General features: G+C 42.2%; 1 protein-coding gene across 2 annotated transcripts in view; it reads right to left on the reverse strand.

Moving 5' to 3' along the window:
* Positions 1-468: 468 nt before the first annotated feature.
* Mpp1 (MAGUK p55 scaffold protein 1) overlaps positions 469-19,365 on the reverse strand; it is a 24,207-nt gene continuing 5,310 nt past the window's right edge. Inside the window, exons 2-12 of one of the 2 annotated variants that reach the window (XM_090325799.1) lie at positions 17,013-17,156; positions 16,535-16,613; positions 14,564-14,649; positions 11,020-11,088; positions 9,713-9,909; positions 8,279-8,385; positions 5,755-5,835; positions 3,993-4,073; positions 2,544-2,746; positions 2,259-2,333; positions 469-1,048 (exon numbers count right to left, since the gene is read on the reverse strand). In XM_090325799.1, coding sequence (XP_090181925.1) covers positions 872-1,048; positions 2,259-2,333; positions 2,544-2,746; positions 3,993-4,073; positions 5,755-5,835; positions 8,279-8,385; positions 9,713-9,909; positions 11,020-11,088; positions 14,564-14,649; positions 16,535-16,613; positions 17,013-17,156 — 1,299 coding nt within the window. In that variant the 3' untranslated portion in view covers positions 469-871. The remainder of the gene's footprint in view (positions 1,049-2,258; positions 2,334-2,543; positions 2,747-3,992; positions 4,074-5,754; positions 5,836-8,278; positions 8,386-9,712; positions 9,910-11,019; positions 11,089-14,563; positions 14,650-16,534; positions 16,614-17,012; positions 17,157-19,365) is intronic. The other variant, XM_090325800.1, reaches the window with a different exon arrangement.

Consider the following 19,365-nt stretch of genomic DNA (forward strand, 5'->3'; position numbering starts at 1 on the left):
CAGGTCCAGAGTTCAAGCTCCAGGCCTGGCCAAAAAAGAAATGTGCTAAGTACTGAGGCATGGGATAAACCAGGTGAGCACAGCATACTGTGGTGCAGGTTTACCCAGCCCCCATGGAGTCCATTTAGGGCCAGGAGCGTGGCCTAGTGGTAGGGTGCTCATCTAGCATGCACAAAGCCCTGGGTTCACTTCCTTGGTACCATATACTCAAAAAAAAAGCCAGGACTAGTGCTGTGGCTCAAGTGGCAGGGCACTAGCCTTGAGCAAAAAATATCCAAGGTCAGTACTCAGGCCCTGAGTTCAAGCTCCAGGACTGGGGAAAAAAAACAGGAGTTTTTATTTAATAGGAAGCTTGAGTGTGTGCCATAATGGGCACCAACCCAGAGGAAACCTTGGGCTTTATACAGGCACCAGAAGCGGGAGACACTCCACCCGAGTGGAACAGATGAAGCCCAGTTCCAAGGTCACTGACATTTTAACACAGCATTTTTATTGCTTTTGAGGATTTCCCTAGAACAATATTGCATAGCTTTCGTTTGGGCATTTTAAGACGTTGCAAAAGATAACTTGATTCAAAGAAAAAGATGCTGAGTTGAAGGTGAAGAGTGCACACTTCAGAAGGACAGGTGCCATTGCTTTATTAGTGTATCGTCTTTGATTAGCACTTTGATTTGTCTACAACTACTCATTTCCAGAGATGCTTTTGAATACCAGATCAGTCGCGCCCTGCCCTTCAGGAGCCAGCACGAGGAGAGTTAAAGGGAGCCAGAATCGGACACAACTACTTGAAGCAGCCCTGTTTGATTTAAAGCAAGGGGAATGGCATTGCAAATGTTGGCAGGAGGGTTATAGAGTTACCCATTGTGCAAGTTTAGTAAACCCAGGACACAGGCACCCACTGTGGAGAGCTACACGCCAGCTCAAAGGCTTCTTGCAGCTTCTTAAGAGTTTCATCAACGCCATTGTTCACCAAGGAGAGGTCAAAGTAGTGAGCGTACTGACTGCGGATGGCCTCTGAGTCCTTTTGCAGCTGCTGCAAGGCTTCAGTCTGTAAAGAAAGTCATGGATGAAGCAGTCATCAGTGCCTCCCCCACAGCACTGAGCCTAGGGTGTGGTTTCTCTAGGCATTTACTGTTGGCACAGCCTGTCTCCCTAATACTATCTTTAGTTGTCCAGGGATTAAACTCAGGGCCTGGGTTTGCTTGGCAGCTGCCTCTACCAAATTCAGCTGTCATGAAAAGGCATTAGTAAAAATGTGTGCATGATGAATACCAAATGGTTAAAAAGCTTTGCAACCAATATCACAAAGAGATAATTGCCTCAGTGTAGTTTCTACAATGGATAGGACAGCCAATAATCCAATGAAAAAATCAGCTAAGGGCATGGCCAGATAGGAAAAAAGGATAGTACAAATAGCACTTAATAGTATGAAACAATGGGTTCATTTTAGAGTAGCAAAATGTGAAAAAAAATTGTTACAAAAAAAATTGTTACAAGCCAAAGGAAAAGAACTCAGGCCTTCCTCCAGAGTGTGCTTTGCAGTCGGAAGTGTTCAGCACAACTCCCTGTGCCCCACACATACCACACCAGAGTTCAGTATTTGTCCAACTATCATCTTTTTTTTAAATGGGACAAGATCGCATTACATAGCCCAAGCTCACTTGGAACTCACCATGCACACCAGCCTGGCCTTAGCCCCCCCCCAATTTCTAGTGTGTATCAAACTTTGTCCATTTCTGCTACTGGGCTCATGCTCCTCCAGGATGAAGTGGATCTGATTTTCTCCTGTTACTTTAGCATGAGTGGTCTGGGTAGGGTTTTTTTGTTGTTATTGCTTTTTGTTTTTTTCAATTGTGAGACTTGAACTCAGAGCCTGGGCACTATCCCTGGGCCTTTGATCTCATATCTAGTGTGCTTGATCATTTGAGCCACAGCACCATCTCCCAGCTTTGAGTGGTTAGAGATAAGTCTCTCACAGGGATTTTACTGCCTCAGTGGGCTTCAAATATGACTCCTCAGATCTCAGCCTCCTGAGCAGCTAGGATTACAGGCATGAGCCACCAGTGCCCAGCTTCTGGCTAGTTTTTAAATTTCTTGAATGAATAAAACATACGTGTGTGTGTGTGTGTGTGTGTAGATATAGATATCTATATCTACACACGCACAGTTTGTCTTGATCTTGTTAGAAATGCAAGTGGTCAATGGCTTAATGTGGACTTAAATTGACCCCTTCCCCCCCTACATAGCTCCCTCCCTACCTGAGTTCCCTGGTCAGTGGGTGCGATGAAAACAATGAAAGGTGAAAGTTCTGCTGTCCGAACAATCTTCAGAGTCTAGAAAAAGGAAAGAAAAAATGAGTTCTTTCTAATAGGCAGGCAGCTTAGATGTTACCGTCCCTATACAATTTCCCACCCTTCCCAATACTACTGTGCTGCTTCTACGTGGACTTTACAATTCCAGATTTCTTGCAGCTTTTCTTTTGCTCACTCCTCCATCTGTTAGACAGCTGAACCCATCACTTCTGCTTTTCCATGCCTACCTACCTGGGGCTCAATGTCAAGGATGGCAATCTTGTCCTGCTTATGAATCTGGTGGACGGTTTCAAATTTGGTGCCAAACATATTGCCCTGGTAGCTGCCAAACTCCAAGAACTCATTGGCAGAGATGTTCTTCGTCATCTCCTCTGTGGAGATGAAGTGATACTCTTTCCCATCTTCTTCACTTTTTCTGGGTGGCCGTGTTGTATCTGGACAAGAACCCAAATATGATGAGATTGGGCTCCAGGATTTCAATCTGCATGGAAACCCCACCTGCCTTACGGGCAAGAGTGATTCAGGAGTTCCCCCTGTGGTTCCTGTAGAGTAGAGCAGGAAATCTCCCATTTGCTCAGAATATGACTTTTAGATTTAATTATAACTTAGTCACACTTGTTGTAATGTCTTTTCAGAGGCAAAAGACAATGTAAACATTTCCTACCATTTTCCCTATATGAAGTTCATCGCTGAAAAGCACCATGCTTGGCAGTATTGAAACTCAGAACTGAAGATAGGCAAAATATTTTGAAAAAAATGGATCTCTGGCCTGGGATGAAGCTCAGTACCAAAATGCTTGCCTAGCAAGTGCAACATCTTTGATTTGATCCCCAGTATGAAAAAAAAAGGAAAAGAAGAAAGAATATTAGATAATTTAAGCTGTGGTCATGATTTCCTGGAAATATAGTTAAGTTTCATTTTTATGACTTCTACGAGTAGTTTGTAGTTTGCTTTGGATTACATTTTCCTTTTGTTCCAGGACTGGAGCTCAAATTGGGGCCTGTCCTCTCACTTGGCTTTCTTCCCCCCCCCTCAAAGCTAGTTATGTGCTAGTTGAGCCACAGCTCTATTCCCATGAAATTATTCTCCACATTATCTCCACACATCACACTCTAACTCACTTCATATTCAAACTTAGAGAATGAGGCATCTGTACTAGGTCTTTCTTTTTCCACACTTCATTCTTCAGCTGCCCCACAAGGGTAAATTATATCCCTATGAACAACTGTCAATGAACCATGTGTAAAATGAAAAAAAAAACACTTCACATTCACAATTGACAATTGTAGAAACAATGTACAACTGAACTGTGGAGATTACTTTGGTTTTGTTTGTTGTAGGGATTAAACTCGGCATGAGTGCTATTCCTGAGCTCTTCAGCTCAAGGCTAGCGCTCTACCAGTTGGGCCACAGCACCACTTCTGGTTTTCTGGCAGTTAAATGGAGATGAGTATTACAGAATTTTGTGCCTAGGCTGGCTTTGAACTGGGACCTTCAGATCCCATCCTCACGAGTAGCTAGGATTACAAGTGTAAGCCACTGGCATCCTGCTGAATAATCAATTTTAGATGTAGACTGGTCTAACTGCATGTTTGACCATTGTCCTTCCATATCTAGGAATGCCATCATGAGGACCAGCCTTTCACTCCCCCCCCCAAAAAATGTCCCAAAGCCACTTACATGGGGCAGGGTACACAAACTTCTCCGGATTCTGGCTGAGCAGGGCATTCTTAATGTGGCTGCGACCCACCCCGCTGGCTCCTGTGTGAGTAGAGAAGAAGAGCTGTGATTTTTTTTCCTCCAAAGACTAAGGCAGACATGGGACAGGGAATGATGAAATGGATTTTCATCTCTCAGTGCTCAAAATTGTCAACACATAACCAGGCATTGGTGCCCTGGGATCTTAAGATAGTCAGCAAATGACAATGTGAGGATTGTGGTTTGAAGCCAGCCCAAGCAGGAAAGTGAGATTCTCATCTCCATTTAATCAGCAAAAAGCCAAAAATGGAGCTGTGGTTCTAGTGGTAGAGTGCTGACTAGCTTAGAGTAAAAAAGCTTAGGAGGAGCACCCAGAATTGAGTTCAAGCCCTAGGAACGGCGTGCGTGCGCGCGCGCGTGTGCGCGCACACACACACACACACACAAAGTGAATGGGTTGGTGTTCTATCTGGGCAGAGCACAGGAGTTTTGAGCTGTTTGCAGATTTGGACTAACCAAAAGGCTACAGGCTGGATTCAGAATACCAGTTAGTTCCACAGAGAAAACAGCTAACGTGGAACTTTCTATTTATTTTTAAGTACATTAAGTTTTCTAAGTTCTCCAAAATTAAATGGAATTCAAGCTTGTGTTTTTACTGGAAATTTCATCAGAATGTTAATACAGATCACTTGGCAATTAATGTTCGCAATCCAAGAATGGGAAATGAGCCAGTCAGCATCAGCAAGCCTCTGGACCTGGCTTAGGACCAAGAATTCATTTGTGGGAAAGTAGCTTCTATGGCTCCTGAGAGCTTGCAGTAGTTCTCTCAACCTCCACTGAGCTATCAAAGCTTTAGATAGCATGGGTTTGGGGTTGGTGGGGGTATTCGTTTTTGCTTTTTTTTTTTGCCAGTCCTGGGCTTGAGCTCAGGGCCTGAGCACTGTCCTTGGACTTTCTCAAGGCTAGAGCTCTACCACTTGAACCTCAGCACTATTTCTGGCTTTTTTTCTATGTATGTGGTATGGAGGAATGGAACCCGGGTCTTCATGCATGCTAGGCAAGTGCTCTACCACTAGGCCAAATTCCCAGCCCCTAGTTTTTGCTTTTTTTCATGGTAGTTACCTACATAACTTGTGGGCAAGGACAGGAGGTGGAAAGCTTAGGTGACATTCTTCAAAAAAAAAAAAGAGAAAGAAATGTATTCATTGTCTGACTTAGGAAATGACAGCCCCTCCATACAACATGTTCATAACAATAATATAATTGTATTTTAAGGGGCAGGGAGTTTTGCCTAGTGGTACAGTGCTTGCCACATACATAGAAAAGCCAGAAGTGGTGCTCTTGCTCAAGTGGTAGAGAGGTATCTTTGAGAAATCCCAAGGACAGTGCTCAGGCCCCGAGTTCAAATCCTAGGACAAGCAACAACAACAAAAAAAGAAAAGCAATGCCCTGAGTTCAAGCCCCAGGGCTGGCCAAAAAATGTATTTTAAAGCATATCATAGCTCTATTGCTAGCTAGCTAAGTGGATGAGGAAGTTGAAGATCAAAGCTACCCTAAACGAATGAGTTCCTAATTACTAAAAGGGGGGAAGAATTTGCAGTGTTTCATTTTACTTGTAAGGTAGATAGCTGAAGAACCCAAAACACTTCACTGCCTTTATTTGAGGCCAAGGAGAGATTAGTATAGGATACGGGTGAGGAACTAGGGTCTTGAACTCTCAAAGCAGTATGAGGCAGTATGATACCAATTAGCACCAGAGTCTTCCTCTTGAATGCAGGCAGCCGAACTACTTCTTCATAGGAGACCACATCCAGCTGGTCAAAAACTAAACACAAAGGAAAGAAAGCAATTTTCATTTTTGGAGCTGGGTGGGGAAAGGCCTGGCCACAGTTAAGGAGCTAAAAACCCTGCTCAAGGGAAGCCGAGAGCTGTGAACGGTGGCACACACCTGTAACCCAGCACTCTGGAGGCGGAGGCAAGAGGATCACAACTCTGAGGCATGGGTTACAGTGCCAGACCCTGTCTCTAAAACAAAACAAGACAAGAAGTATAAAGAAAGCACTGCAGAAGATGAGGCCAGGGGATGTGGTGGGGAAGGAAGACTGTGGCTTCTATTTATTTTTTATGAAAAGATTTTATTAACATTAATTTTATATTTATTTTTAATGTGGTAAGGGAGTTTTGAGTAAGAGACTGACATAGTCCCATTTACATTTTGAAAGGATTAGCTTGACTGTTGGGTAGGAAAAATAGTACAGAACCCATAAGACTCTTAGCTACAAGTAACTCTAGCCCAACTCCATTTCTCACCATTTATCTTGTGGAGAAACAACTAAATTGAAATTTACTGGATATACTAGCACACACGGGAAGTACTGACTTTAAAAATGTTGAGGAGGGCTCTGTAGCTCAAGTGGTAGAGTTCTTGCCTAAAGAGCATGACACCCCCCATGTTGTACTGGAAATAATAATTATGAAGAGAAGGGTATCTGAGCAAGCTTATTCTTTTTGTTTTTGTGCCTGTGCTAGGGCTTTAACTTAGCATTTTTTTTATTTTAAAATAGTTTAATAGGAAGATCTTGCTACAGATCTATAATAAATACAGAATTATATTTTTGATCAACTAACAAATTTAATTACACAAATAGAACATTAAAATCGTTTTAAGTATATCAATGGTATGTAACATGGAGAGGTGTAGGTTTTGTGTTGTGGAAAATATTGTGATTATTTGGAAAAGTAAAGGATCATTCATTTCATACAAGATATTTCTTAGTTGTTTCTTCTTATTTTTGAGGCTGATTGGGTCACAAAACTGTCAGTTTTATTTTTTTCAGATAGAATTGTATAGAAGATAAAGTCAGCGTCTTCCTCTAAGTCAGAGGCAGACTTGTTTGCTGACAAAAATAGTGTATGTCTCCTGATTGTCCCTTAGCTTTTCCACTCAAGGATGCCACTGTACCACTTGAACTACATCTCTCCTGGCTCTTTGCTGCTTCAGCGGAGATAAGAGGAGTGTCATGGCCTTTTTTGCTCAAGCTCTGATCCTTAGACCTGAGCCTCTGGAGTAGCTAGGATTACAAGTAGGAGCCACGAGCATTGGGCTCAGAGTGATTCCGGATTACAGATTTGAATATTCCTCTGGGTTTTGATTTGATTTTCCCAATACCTTCCATCTGAACTTCTGACCTAGCATTGTCAGCCCATTCGTTGAACTCTCATTTTTCCTATGTTTCTGGACTCTTGTCTTGCTTTTCCAGTGAAGTGAACTTGCCATAATTTCAGTAAGTCGATAGTTCTCCATTCCCACCACAAATGTTTCTCCCATCTCTAGCTCCATATGACATGCACTTGGTTATGTCATCCACACTTGCAACTCAACATTGCCATCGCTGCCTCTGTAATGTCACTAGAGACCCAGCTGCCCAGGAAGGAAATGTGGCTCTAAGCTCAACTCTTCACCCTCCTTTTCTCCTAAATGGATGCCTTGCACCTCAAGAAAGAAATGAAAGTTGACCCGGGTTCAATTCCTCAGTACCACATACATAGAAAAAGCTGCAAGTGGTGCTGTGGCTCAAGTGGTAGAACTGTAGTCTTGAGAAAGCCCAAGGACAGTGCTCAGGCCCTGCGTTCAAGGCCCAAGACTGGAAAAAAATATCTGCGAACATTGCATCTGTACTGAACATGTAGGGACTTTTTCTTCTTGCCATTCTGTAAGCAACATGGTAGAACTGCTGTTTCTATCACCGCATACCTCATTGGACTGCAGGCACTCTGGAGATCACTCACAGTGTCCCGAGGATGTCCTTAGGTTCTATGCGTTTTCTATGAGGGGCTTGAGCATCGGTGGCTTTTGATATTCACAGGTGCAAGAAGTAATCCCTTGCGAGTATCGAGAGCTGGGTTTGCTACGTTTTCAACTGTGGTCGGTGAAGAACCAAGTCACCAGTACTTCTCCAGTTCTCGCTAGGGTTGTTACACTTGCACTGAGGCCACACTGAAGTTATTGACAAACAGTGAATGCTACGCATAGGGAAAAGTCCAAAACACTTCGTTATGTGAAGGATGAGGTGCTGGGCGGCTGGGGACACAGCCCCAGGCTGCCTTTACCTGCACTGGTGTTGCGTCTCCGCAGTGATCTTATGAGAATGAAGACTGTAATAACACATCCTACTGCACAATGCTTCATCTCTTATTTCCTTTTGGTTAAAGAGCTTGGGCAGCACACGAGTGCTAACAGCCCAGAGCAAAGGGGCTCAGAAGCTTACTTGAGCTGTGCTTGGCCAGGTACTTGTCTTTGTACTTCTTCTTCTTCCCAAAGGGACTGCAGCTTGGGGCTTCACCTGGAGCAGACTGAGCAACACTTGCCACTCGCCTGATAGGAACACATGACAAAGGGTTCAGCTGTATGTTCAGTAAGATGTCACAGAACAATACCAGACTGTTGCTGTTCTTTTCCATACCAAACTTTCATGCACATTTACTCCCTTCACTTTGTAAAAGAAAATCCACATGGTGATGATATCCCACTTCCCTTTCCTCTCCTCTTTGTCCAGGTCCTTCCCTCAGTGCAGCCTGACTCTCCTACGTGAGTCCTGGAGCTACCTCTGCATTACATATTAGCATTCACCTGCTGTAAGAAACAGCCATTGTATTATACACGTAACAGACACATCTAGAAAGTACAATGGCGAGGTGCACATACCACATATACGTGGAAAACAAAACAAGCTCAAACTAAAAGCTTGCTACTGGAAAGAATATTCCTGAGGTCATATTCTTGTGTGTGTGTGTGTGTGTGTGTGTGTGTGTGTGTGTGTGTGTGTGTGGTCGTGGGGCTTGAACTCTGGGCCTGGGCATTGTCCCTGAGCTTTTCAGCTCAAGGCTGCTTTCCTACCCCTTGGGCAACAGTGTCACTTCCGGTTTTCTAGTGGTTAACTGGAGATAGGAGTCTCACGGACATTCATGCCCAGGCTGGCTTTGACCCACGAGCATCAGATCTTAGCCTCCTGGGTAGCTAGGATTACAGGCGGGAGCCACCATGCTCGGCTGACGTTGTAATCTTTATTGGGCTTATTTTGCAGAGATGAGGGAGGGCCGACAGTGGGATGTGGATTTTTGTCCCATGCCAATGGTCACGTGGTATAGAACCTAGCACTAAGTGAACAATCCCACTCAAGGATAGGACTTATTTCATCTATGTGTAAGGAATGTGTATCAAAGCACACACCGAAAATGCAACTGTTTTGTGGGAAATTCAACAGTGTTCCCACAAATCGCATACAGTGGTGAAAATAATGCAGGAGTCTAGGACAGGCTTCACAGCTGTCAGGAAAGCATTAGAAGAAACTGAGGTACACAGAGGGCTTCTTTACCTTAAAGAAATGGCCTGGTAGTGCCCGGGAGTTTGGCCTAATGGTAGTGTGCTTGCCTAGCATACACGAAGCCCGTGGCTCAAGTGGTAGAGTACTAGCCTTGAGGAAAGCCTAAGGACAGTGCTCAGGCCCTGAGCTTAAGACCCAGGACTAGGAAAAAGAAAATAAAAATGGCCTGCCAAGGAATCCTTGTGGACCCTCTCTCATCCATTATGCCAGAGCTAGAAGGTAAGTTTCAGAGAAATGGAAAGTACACATTTGTGAAAGCAGGTGTTTTTGTGTAGCAGGAGTGAGTACTCTGCACGTCACGTCACCCAAGTGGCTCACCATTCCTGCAGCTCCGGAGAAGGGATCAATCCTGCAGACTCTTGGGAAGAGCCTTCCACTCGCCCTTGCCACCAGTTGCTGTCATCCTTGTTGATGATCTGGATGATGTCTCCAGTAACAAACTTCAGTCCTGCCTCTTTGCAAGGGATCAGATTGTCCTTTTTGGGATCATAGTCAAACTGTGCTCTCATGAACATCTGGGGAGGCGGGGAAAGGCAAATGGACTCAAGAGAAACATCACCATTGCAGCATGGGACAGAAAGTCTTGCTGTAAGGAAATGGAATGAATGGACAAGGTAGAAGACGAGAATGGTAGAGAAGCACCCGACAGTGAGAAACTGGACAACTGCTCACTGACTGTTAGGTTTGCAAACATGGCAGAACTAATCCCTTCACCAAGAAACCAAGAGACGCTCTTTGGAGTCAACATGTTTTCTTACTGGTTCTGAATTGTCTAGGTCCTAGGGCCGAGTGGCTACTCTCTGAAATGTATGTGTTTCTTTGCTGAAGTACTTTCACAAACATGTGGAAGATACTTGGTCACTTTTTCTATATGACAGGCTAGCAATATGAATATGCCGAAAGTCTCCAACTAGACTCTCATTCTACTTCTGTGCATTTACCTGATTCAACAGAGCTGTCAGGAATCATTTGTGGATACGCATGTTCACCAGAGATTTATTACAATAGTAAGAGTACTGGAAACAACCTAATTTTCCAAGAATGAGGAACTGCCAGATTCTACTGTCATGTACTGACTGTGCTACTATGTAACCAGGAAAATCAATCTAGAGAAGAATAATTAGTACCCTTGTAAGTGAAAATATCAATAGACAAAATAAAAACTAGTATACTCAAAAGTTAAAAATGACCACGGCTCAAGGCTACCAACCTGCCCCTGGAGCCACAGCACCACTTCCAGTTTTCTACTGGTTAATTGGACATAAGAGTCTCACAGTATTTAGTGCCTAGACTGTCTTTCAACCACCATCCTCAGATGTCAGCCTCCTGAGTAGCTAGGATTATAGGCATGAGCCACTGGCACCTTGCTAAGCTTTGAAATTTTTAAATCTTCCTTCCTCGTTTATTTGGGAAGACCCTACCTGCCCCATGTACTCTTCCACCACTGACAGGCTGCATCAAAAACAGAAGGAACTCTCACATTTTACTTTAGTTTAGAAAGTGCTTACGTTTTAGTGTAAAAGGGAACCTTACCCAAGCAGCTACACATTTTTTTTGAGATTTTTAGAATGTACAGTGAGAACCATATTATTTATAATCATAATCTTATCTTAACAAACACGTACTTGTAGTGCAGGAAGACGACTCTGTTGGCTGGGAATTACTTTCAGTGAGATCATTCCTTTGGTTTCTTTCTATTAAAAAGAAAAATGTAATTTATACAGAAAATTAACTTGGATGATTTGAGGTCTTAAGATACCAGTCTTTTTTTCCACCAGGCAGACATCTTTACCAGTATCATGTGTCGATAATCCAGAATTACTACATGAATATATACAAAGAATAATGAAGCAAAAGCTAATGAGTTTGCCTCTTCCACGAGATGTCCCAAAGTTTTTAACATCAGCTTCAGCACAAATGTAGCCACAACCTACTCTGCACCACAGGAAACCTCACAAATGTTTTGCACTCTGTAGTGATATGTATGCATTTTTGTTTTTTTTTAAAATATGATGGTATTATACTATATGCACTTTAATTTACTTGATAGTATTTGACATTGCTTCAGTGACAAACTTTTATATTGGTATAAAAATCTCATTCATTCTGTTATAAAGCATCATGACCAACTGATATTTAGCTTTATCCTCTAATTACTTTTCCAAAAACTTACAGCAGATCCAATTCCACTAGGAGTGTATGAATGAATTGCTTTTGCTCAAAATAATGGCCAGAATTACATAGTCACATTCCTTTTCCATCTGACGAGTGGAAAATATTTCAGTTTATTTTGTAATTTTGGCATAATTGAAATTGAGAGCATTTTCTATTTCTCTTCCAGTTTTTCCTTCTTTCTCTTCCTTTAAATTTGGCAAAATTGTCTATTTAGCACATACAATATGTTGTTTTGAAGTGTATATACATATGTATATATAGTAGAATGACTGCATAGAGCTAATTAGCAAATGTATTAGTCCACATACTTAGCTTTGTAGTGGGAATACTTACACCTGACTCTGAGCAATTTTCAAGAATATAACTGAGGGGTTGAGAGTTTCACCTAGTGGTAGAGTGCTTGCCTAGCGTGCACAAAGGCCCAGATTTCATCCCTAAGTACCACATACACAGAGAAAGCCGGAAGTGTTGGTGAGGCTCAAGTGGGAGAGCTCTAGTCTTGAGAAAACCCAAGGACAGTACCCAGGCCCTGAGTTCAAGCCCCAAGACTGGCAAAAAAAGAATATAATTCAATGTTACTACCATCATCATGCTGTACAACAAAGGTAATGAAATTATTCCTTTAGTCTCCATGGAGTTCATGTGGTGCTTATCTTCCTGGGCTTGGCTTATTTCACATAATGTCTCATTGGCTGTGCCAAAATATATGATTTCTTTCTTCTTCTTTGTGCTAGTCCTGGGACTTGAACTCAGGACCTGACTGCTGTCCCTGAACTTTTTTTTGCTTGATACTAGTGCTCTACCAACTGAGCCACAGCACAATTTTAGACTCTGTAGCTGTTGACTAGAGATAAGAGATTTGGGGATTTTTCAGCCATGGTTGGCTTCAAACCCTAATACTCAGATCTCAGTCTCCTGAGTAGCTAGGATGATATATATGAAGCCACTGGCATTAGGCTGATTTCCTTCTTTTGTTCCCTTGTGAGAATCTCTATCTATGTATTTATTTCTTTATTGACACTCCTGGGGCTTGAACTCAAGGCCTGGGCACTGTCCCAAGCTAGAGCTCTACCACTTGAGCCACAACACCACTTCTAGCTTTTTCTCTTTCTTTTCTTTTTCGTTTTTCCTCAGTCGTGGGGCTTGAACTCTGAGGCTGGGCGCTGTCCCTGAGCTCTTTAGCTCAAGGCTACCACCCTACCCCTTGAGCCATAGCCCTACTTCCTGTTTTGTAGTGGTTAATTGGAGATAAGAGTCTCATGAAATTTAGTCCCCGGGCTGGCTTTGAGCCACGATCCTCAGGTCTCAGCCTCTTGAATAGCTAGGATTACAGGCATGAGCTACCACACTCAGCTTCACTTCTGGGTTTTTCTATGTATGTGATATGAAGGAATTGAACCCGGGTGTTCATGCATGCTAGGCAAGCACTCTACCACTAGTCCACACTCCTGGCCTAACAATTCTCTTAACAATTCTCTTAAGAAGTATAAATGAGGGCCAGGAGCGTGGCCTAATGGTAGAGTTCTTGCCTAGCATGGACGAAGCCCTGGATTCAATTCCACGGACGAAGCCCTGGATTCAATTCCACAGTACCACATACACAGAAAAAGCTAGAAGTGGTGCTGTGGCTCAAGTGGTAGAGCCCTAACCTTGAGAAAGCTCAAGAACAATGCTCAGGCCCTGAGTTAAATTCCCAAGACTGGCAAAAATAAGTACAAAAGACCAATAAACACATGAAGAAATGTTCAGCATCCCCATCCATAAAAGAGCTACAAATGAAATAAAAATGAGGTTTTGATTTCTTCTCATCCTCATCAGAACAGCCATCATCAGCCAACAAATATATACTAGCGAGGTCAGGAATTCCCACTCTAGTAATGACGATGGGATTTAGTGTAAGTACTATGGAAATCAGAGCGAAGGCTCATAAAAAGTACTGAAATAGAACTACCATATGATTTTAGGATACAACTCAGGTGTATTTCTGAGGGAATGTAAGTGAAGATACAATAGAGACTTTTGCACACTCAGGTTTGTTGCAACACGATTCACAATAACCAATGTATGGAATTGGCCTAGGTACCATACAACTGACAAATCAATTTTGAAAATGTGGTAATTATACATGCACAATTGGGTACGATTTAGCTATAAAGTAGAATGAAATCACTGCATTCACAGGAAATTGAATGGAAGTGGAGTTCATTACATTAAGTGCAATAAGGCAGGTTCAGAAGGATGAAGGTCACATATTTTCTGTCAAATATGGACTTAAAATGTGTGTGTGTGTGTGTGTGTGTGTGTGTGTGTGTGTGTGTAACATGACTGTAACTGTGAGACTGTTCAGGGGACAATGGGGAAGGGGGAGAAGAAGAGAAAATGACATCATAGAGAAACCCACTGAAAGCTCTTGATCAATAGAAGGAAGGGAATAAGGAGGAAACAGAGAGCAACAGAGTACAATATATGCATATATCAAATACCCTTTGTACAATGAACATACACTTGTAAAAAATAAAAAGAAACAAAGGATAGTCTGTCCAAGCACCATGTGACACATAATAATAGGTGGTGAACAAATATCAACTGAATATAAATAGCACACTCAAATTGTCGTTTACAACATTCTATTTTATCTTTATAATAGACCTATGATGGAAGACTAGAGCTCACTGTCTTCACTTTCTAGATTACGAAATGAAAACCGAAATTCATTTACCTGCTCAAGTCACTGAGCCAGAATAAAAGAAACATGGATTTCAGAGCTGCCACTAAACACCAAGGTCTCATGACTGGCAGTACAATGTCATTTCCATGACACCACATTGATACCTTCAGAGGTGTACTAATTGAAAACAGATAAATGTCACTTTTTGCACATTACAACAGATATCAGAAATGAATAAAACACCCTTAATAAAGTGAAATGCTTCTGGAAAGAAATGATAACTGTAACAAAACGGATGATCTTCATCAAGCATGCAAAATACCTACCATTGCTTTCTGCAGCTGATCGACTGAGTGATTAGACACATTTGTGCCGTTGATTTCTAGGATCTCATCTCCCACATGAAGGGAGCCTGCCACGAAAAAACAAGAACAAAATAAATGCACAAGAATAAAAGGTCAAGAGAGGTCAGCATAACTCGATAGAAGAGAAAGCATGATCCACTGCATGTCACTAAACAGACAGTACAATGCTGAGGATTAAAAATCCTCAACAAGGACAAATGAAAATGAACTTCCTTCTAAATCGCTTGTGGGATGTATCGAGGCAAGTGCTTGAGTCCAGTGCTATCTTCTCTTCCTGAAGCTCTACCATACGAGAGCGGAAGGAAAGCACGGCTTCCTTGAACTCCAAGAGACCCTGACATATAAGCTACCCAAAACAGCAGAGCAAAGAGAACACAGTTCTATTCATTAACCAGAAAGTTCAAAAGCTCTTTAATTGTTGGGCTAAGACTCCAAAGTGCTCTCAAATGGCAAAGTCAATCATTGCTTATGGAAAAGTGATTCTGAATAGTCATGTGACTTTGAATAGAAAAAAAAGTAACTTTGGTGGTGAGGGTGGTGGTGGTGATTCTATGCATTGTTCTCAGGGCTTGGGCAGTGTCCGCAGGCTTTTTGTCTGGCACACAGGTCCACTTCCATTTTTCTGCTGGTTCATTGGAGATGAGTCTCGTGGAATCGGGCACAGCGGCTCATACCTCTGAATCCTAGCTACTCAGGAGGCTGAGATCAGAGGATCAAGGTTCAGAGTCAGTCTGGGCACTAAAGTCCGTGAGATTCTTATCTCTAATTAACCACCAGAAAACTAGAAGTGGCACTGTGGCTCAAGGGGTGAGGTGGTAGCCTTGAGCTGAAGAGCTCAGGGACAGAGCCTAGGCCCAGAGACTGGCTTTGAACCGCGATCCTCAGATCTCAACCTCCTCAGTAGCTAGGGTTTCCGGCTGGATTCCTATTTGTTTGTAATGAGTACATTAGCTATATCAGTGCCAGGGAAAATGTAAGTGTTAAAATGGATGGCACTAATGTTTTATTATGATATTGGGCTTTATACTCAGGGCCTCATGCTTGCTGAATTGGTAAGATCCATTTCTAGGCTACCTCTTTGCACTCCTTATTTTGAGATAGAATCTACCTTTTCTACCAGGTACACTCCTGGGCCATGGTCCTCCCATTTTCCACTTGCCACTGTAGCTGGAATGACAAGAGTACACCACCACACCCACGTTCTTCCATTCATATGGAAACTCAGAAACTGTTTTACCAGGAATGGCTCAGAACCATGATCCTCTTGATTTGTCTCTTCTGTACCTGTGATGACGGATGCCTACCATCTTTGCCTAGCTATTGGTTGAGAAGGAGGCCTGTGAACTTTCTGCTTACGCTGGTCTGAAGTCATGATCCTCATGTACTGTATCTCCCAACTAGCTACAATTACAGGTATGAGCCAAATAGGCCTGCCTACACAGGTTGCATTTTAACATCTTCTTCTAGCCTCTCATGTCTAAAACAGACTTGAGCAAGAGACACACGAGAAACTTGATGACAGTTTTAACATTGAGGAAACCAAATAGTTAACTAGTAGTTAGTGTCTGTTTCGTCAGATAAACTGCTTGCTCCAGGAGGGTAGAGGATAGCTGTTCACCTTACTGTTATATGTTCAAAGTCTAATGCAATGGGAGATAGTAATGACTAACATATTAACCAAACTATCAACATACAAATGTTTTTAAGAAAGCTCAGAGGTAAAGATGGTGGCGCTGGGGAATTCATACTAAGGTCTTATCAGTAGAGTTTCCTAATAAGTCAGTAATTAAGCCACAAAGATCTCCTGGCACCGTGATAAAAATGCTATCAGTTTCAAGAATTATAAGCTTGATGTCCCATATCACTGAAAAAGAAGTGAATGATTAATCCTGGAAAAAAAAAATACAAGCTAGATCTCCCCCTCCAGAGTACCTTGTCTGTGAATCATGCCACCATGGAGAATTCTGGCCACAGTACAGGATTGTTTTTCATTCAGTTTGAGAGTAATTCCCTGAAAGAAAGGCAATGGTATAAACATTTGCTTTAAGTTCTTTCTAAGAATACCTTTAAAATAGCTTAAGTTGCCAGGCGCATAATCCTAGTTACTCAGGAGGCTGAGATCTGAGGATCCTGGTTCAAAGCCATCCTGGGCACAAACGACTGTGAGACTCTTATCTCCAATTAATCACCAGAAAACCAGAAGTGGTGCTGTGGCTCACGGGAAGAGTGCTAGCCTTGAGCTGAAGAGCTCTGGGACAATGCCCAGGCCCAGAGTTCAAGTCCCATGACCAACCAAAAAAAATAGCTTAAGGCAATTTCTGAGGAAAATATTTTCCATTTATACTACGGAACGTCCTCATCTACACAGAACAGATTAGGAACAAAGACATATATTCTGACAAGGGATTACCATGGGCTCCTCTGTGATCTTCTCAAACTGTATGACACGAACTTTCCTCACGTCTTGCCCCTTAGCATGGGAAGGGCTTCCGGAGGCTGTGGACCCATTGGTGTACATGTCCTCTGTTACAGCATTCAGCTGGTTCGACACAGCCTGTCAAGTTAAATCAACTGTCACTGCATCATTTGTAAATCTAAAATCTCTAAGGTTTGAAAATACCCACGTTTCATAAGCTTGGCATCTCATCTTATTTGAATTCATGTCCATTTACTTGTTGATTTTGTTGTTGCTGTTCTTGTTGGTTGTGGGGCTTGAAGTCTGTGTCTGGGTGTTGTCCCTGAGCTGTTCAGCTCAAGGCTACTGCCTGACCCCTTGAGCCACAGCCCTACTTCCTGTTTTCTACAGGCTAATTGGAGATAAGAGTCTCAGGTCTTTTTCTGCCCAGGCTGGCTTTGAACCTTGATCCTCAGATCTCAGTCTCCTGAGTAGCTAGGATTATAGGTGTGAGCCACCGCGCCCCAGCATACTGGTTGATTTTATTTATCCAACTTCACAGATATTTTAACCTAGGTCATTACAGTTATATTAAGAGGTTTGATTTAAAGGGTGCTCCCTTTCATCCCGCAGAAGGTATTGTATAACATATAAAAAAAATGAAAAGTCTGGCCAGGCACGGTGGCTCACGCCTGTCATCCTAGCCACTCAGCAGGCTGACATCTGAGGATCAAGGCTCACAGACAGCCTGGGCACAAAAGGACCTGAGACTCTTATCTCCAATTAACCTCTACAAAATGGGAAGTGGGGCTGTGGGTCAAGGGGTAGGGCAGTAGCCTTGAGTTGAAGACCCCAGGGACAGCGCCCAGGCTGAGGTCAAGCCTATGACCCCCCCCAAAAAAAATTAAAAGTCTGAATCCTGAAGTACCTTGGGCCCTAACCATATTCTATATGCTATTACATACATACAAACACTATTCAGTAAAGATTTCAAGGTGGGTCTAAATGAATTAACGGATTCACAATTATATAATATATAATAACCATTAATTAATAATTAATTAATGAGAAGGAGGCAGGAGACAAGTTCAGAAGAAGAAACAAGTATCAATGACAATAGCATTCCCAACAAATAATGAGCACTTGCAATGGCAGGCCTGGGATATAATAAAGACTGTGACTTAAAAAGCAGAAAACAAAACCAAATATTTTCAAGCCAAACATAGTATTTCTGCAGCCCCAGCTAATCCAGAGGTTGGGGCACAGGGATTCCTTGAGTCCAAGAGTATTAGGCCAGCCTGGGCACCACAGTAAAACCTGTCTCAAAACAATCACAAAAATGAACAGACAAAACTATAAAAAAAAATACATCTGGGACGGGAGTTTGGCCCAGTGGTAGAGTGCTTGCCTAGCATGCAGGAAGCCCTGGGTTCCATTCCTCAGTATCACATACATAGGACAAAAAAGCTAGAAATGGTGCTGTGGCTCAAGTGGTAGAGCTCTAGCCTTGAGAAAGCCCAAAGACAGTGCTCAGACCCTGAGTTCAAGGCCCAGGACTGGCACAAAAAAAGAAAGAGAGAAAGAAAGAAAATACATCTGACAATGGGCTGTACATAGAATGTTCAAACACTGACAATTCGATATCAAGGACAAGTCAAAGAAAACACAGAAGGCTTGAACAGACTCTTCAGAGAATAAGACATGAAATTCTAAAATGCAGAGGAAAAACTACTCAAGATCATTATAATTGTGGAAATACACCTTAAATTCAAACCACAGTAGTTTACTAGTATATACTCACTACGATGTCTAACATGAAAAATAGATGAGAAAAATGATATAATTCTTATACACTGCTCATGAGAATCTTAAATGATACAGATATTAGGGAAGACAAATTTATATAAAGTTAAACACATACTACTTTGTGGTTCTAGAGAGTCACCCAAAATAAAAATAAACACTTGTCTACACAAGTTGTGCATTAACAGTAGATACCACATAGGTGTTTATTTGTAGTGTCGTCCATCCACACAAGAAAATAATACTTGTAGTGAAAAGGGTCAAAAACATCAATTTATGTGACAATCTGGATAAATATCACAAACACTATGTTGAATAAAAGAAGCCCAATTTGCGTGAAATTTTAGAATAAGAAGTATTATTTAAAAATATAACAGCATCCCGGTGCTAATGGCGCACACCTGTAATCTCAGCTATTTGGGAGTCTGAGAGCTGAGGGTCACAGTTCAAAGCTAGTCTGGACAAGAAAGTCCATGAAAGCCTTACCTTCAATTGACCCCAAAAAAGCTAGAAGTGGAGCGATGGCTCAAGTAATAGACCCATCACTAGCTGTGAGTAAAAAAAA

Source organism: Megascapheus bottae, chromosome X (assembly GCF_031878675.1).
Source record: "Megascapheus bottae isolate mThoBot1 chromosome X, mThoBot2.hap1, whole genome shotgun sequence".
In the NCBI taxonomy this organism is placed as follows: domain Eukaryota; kingdom Metazoa; phylum Chordata; class Mammalia; order Rodentia; family Geomyidae; genus Megascapheus; species Megascapheus bottae.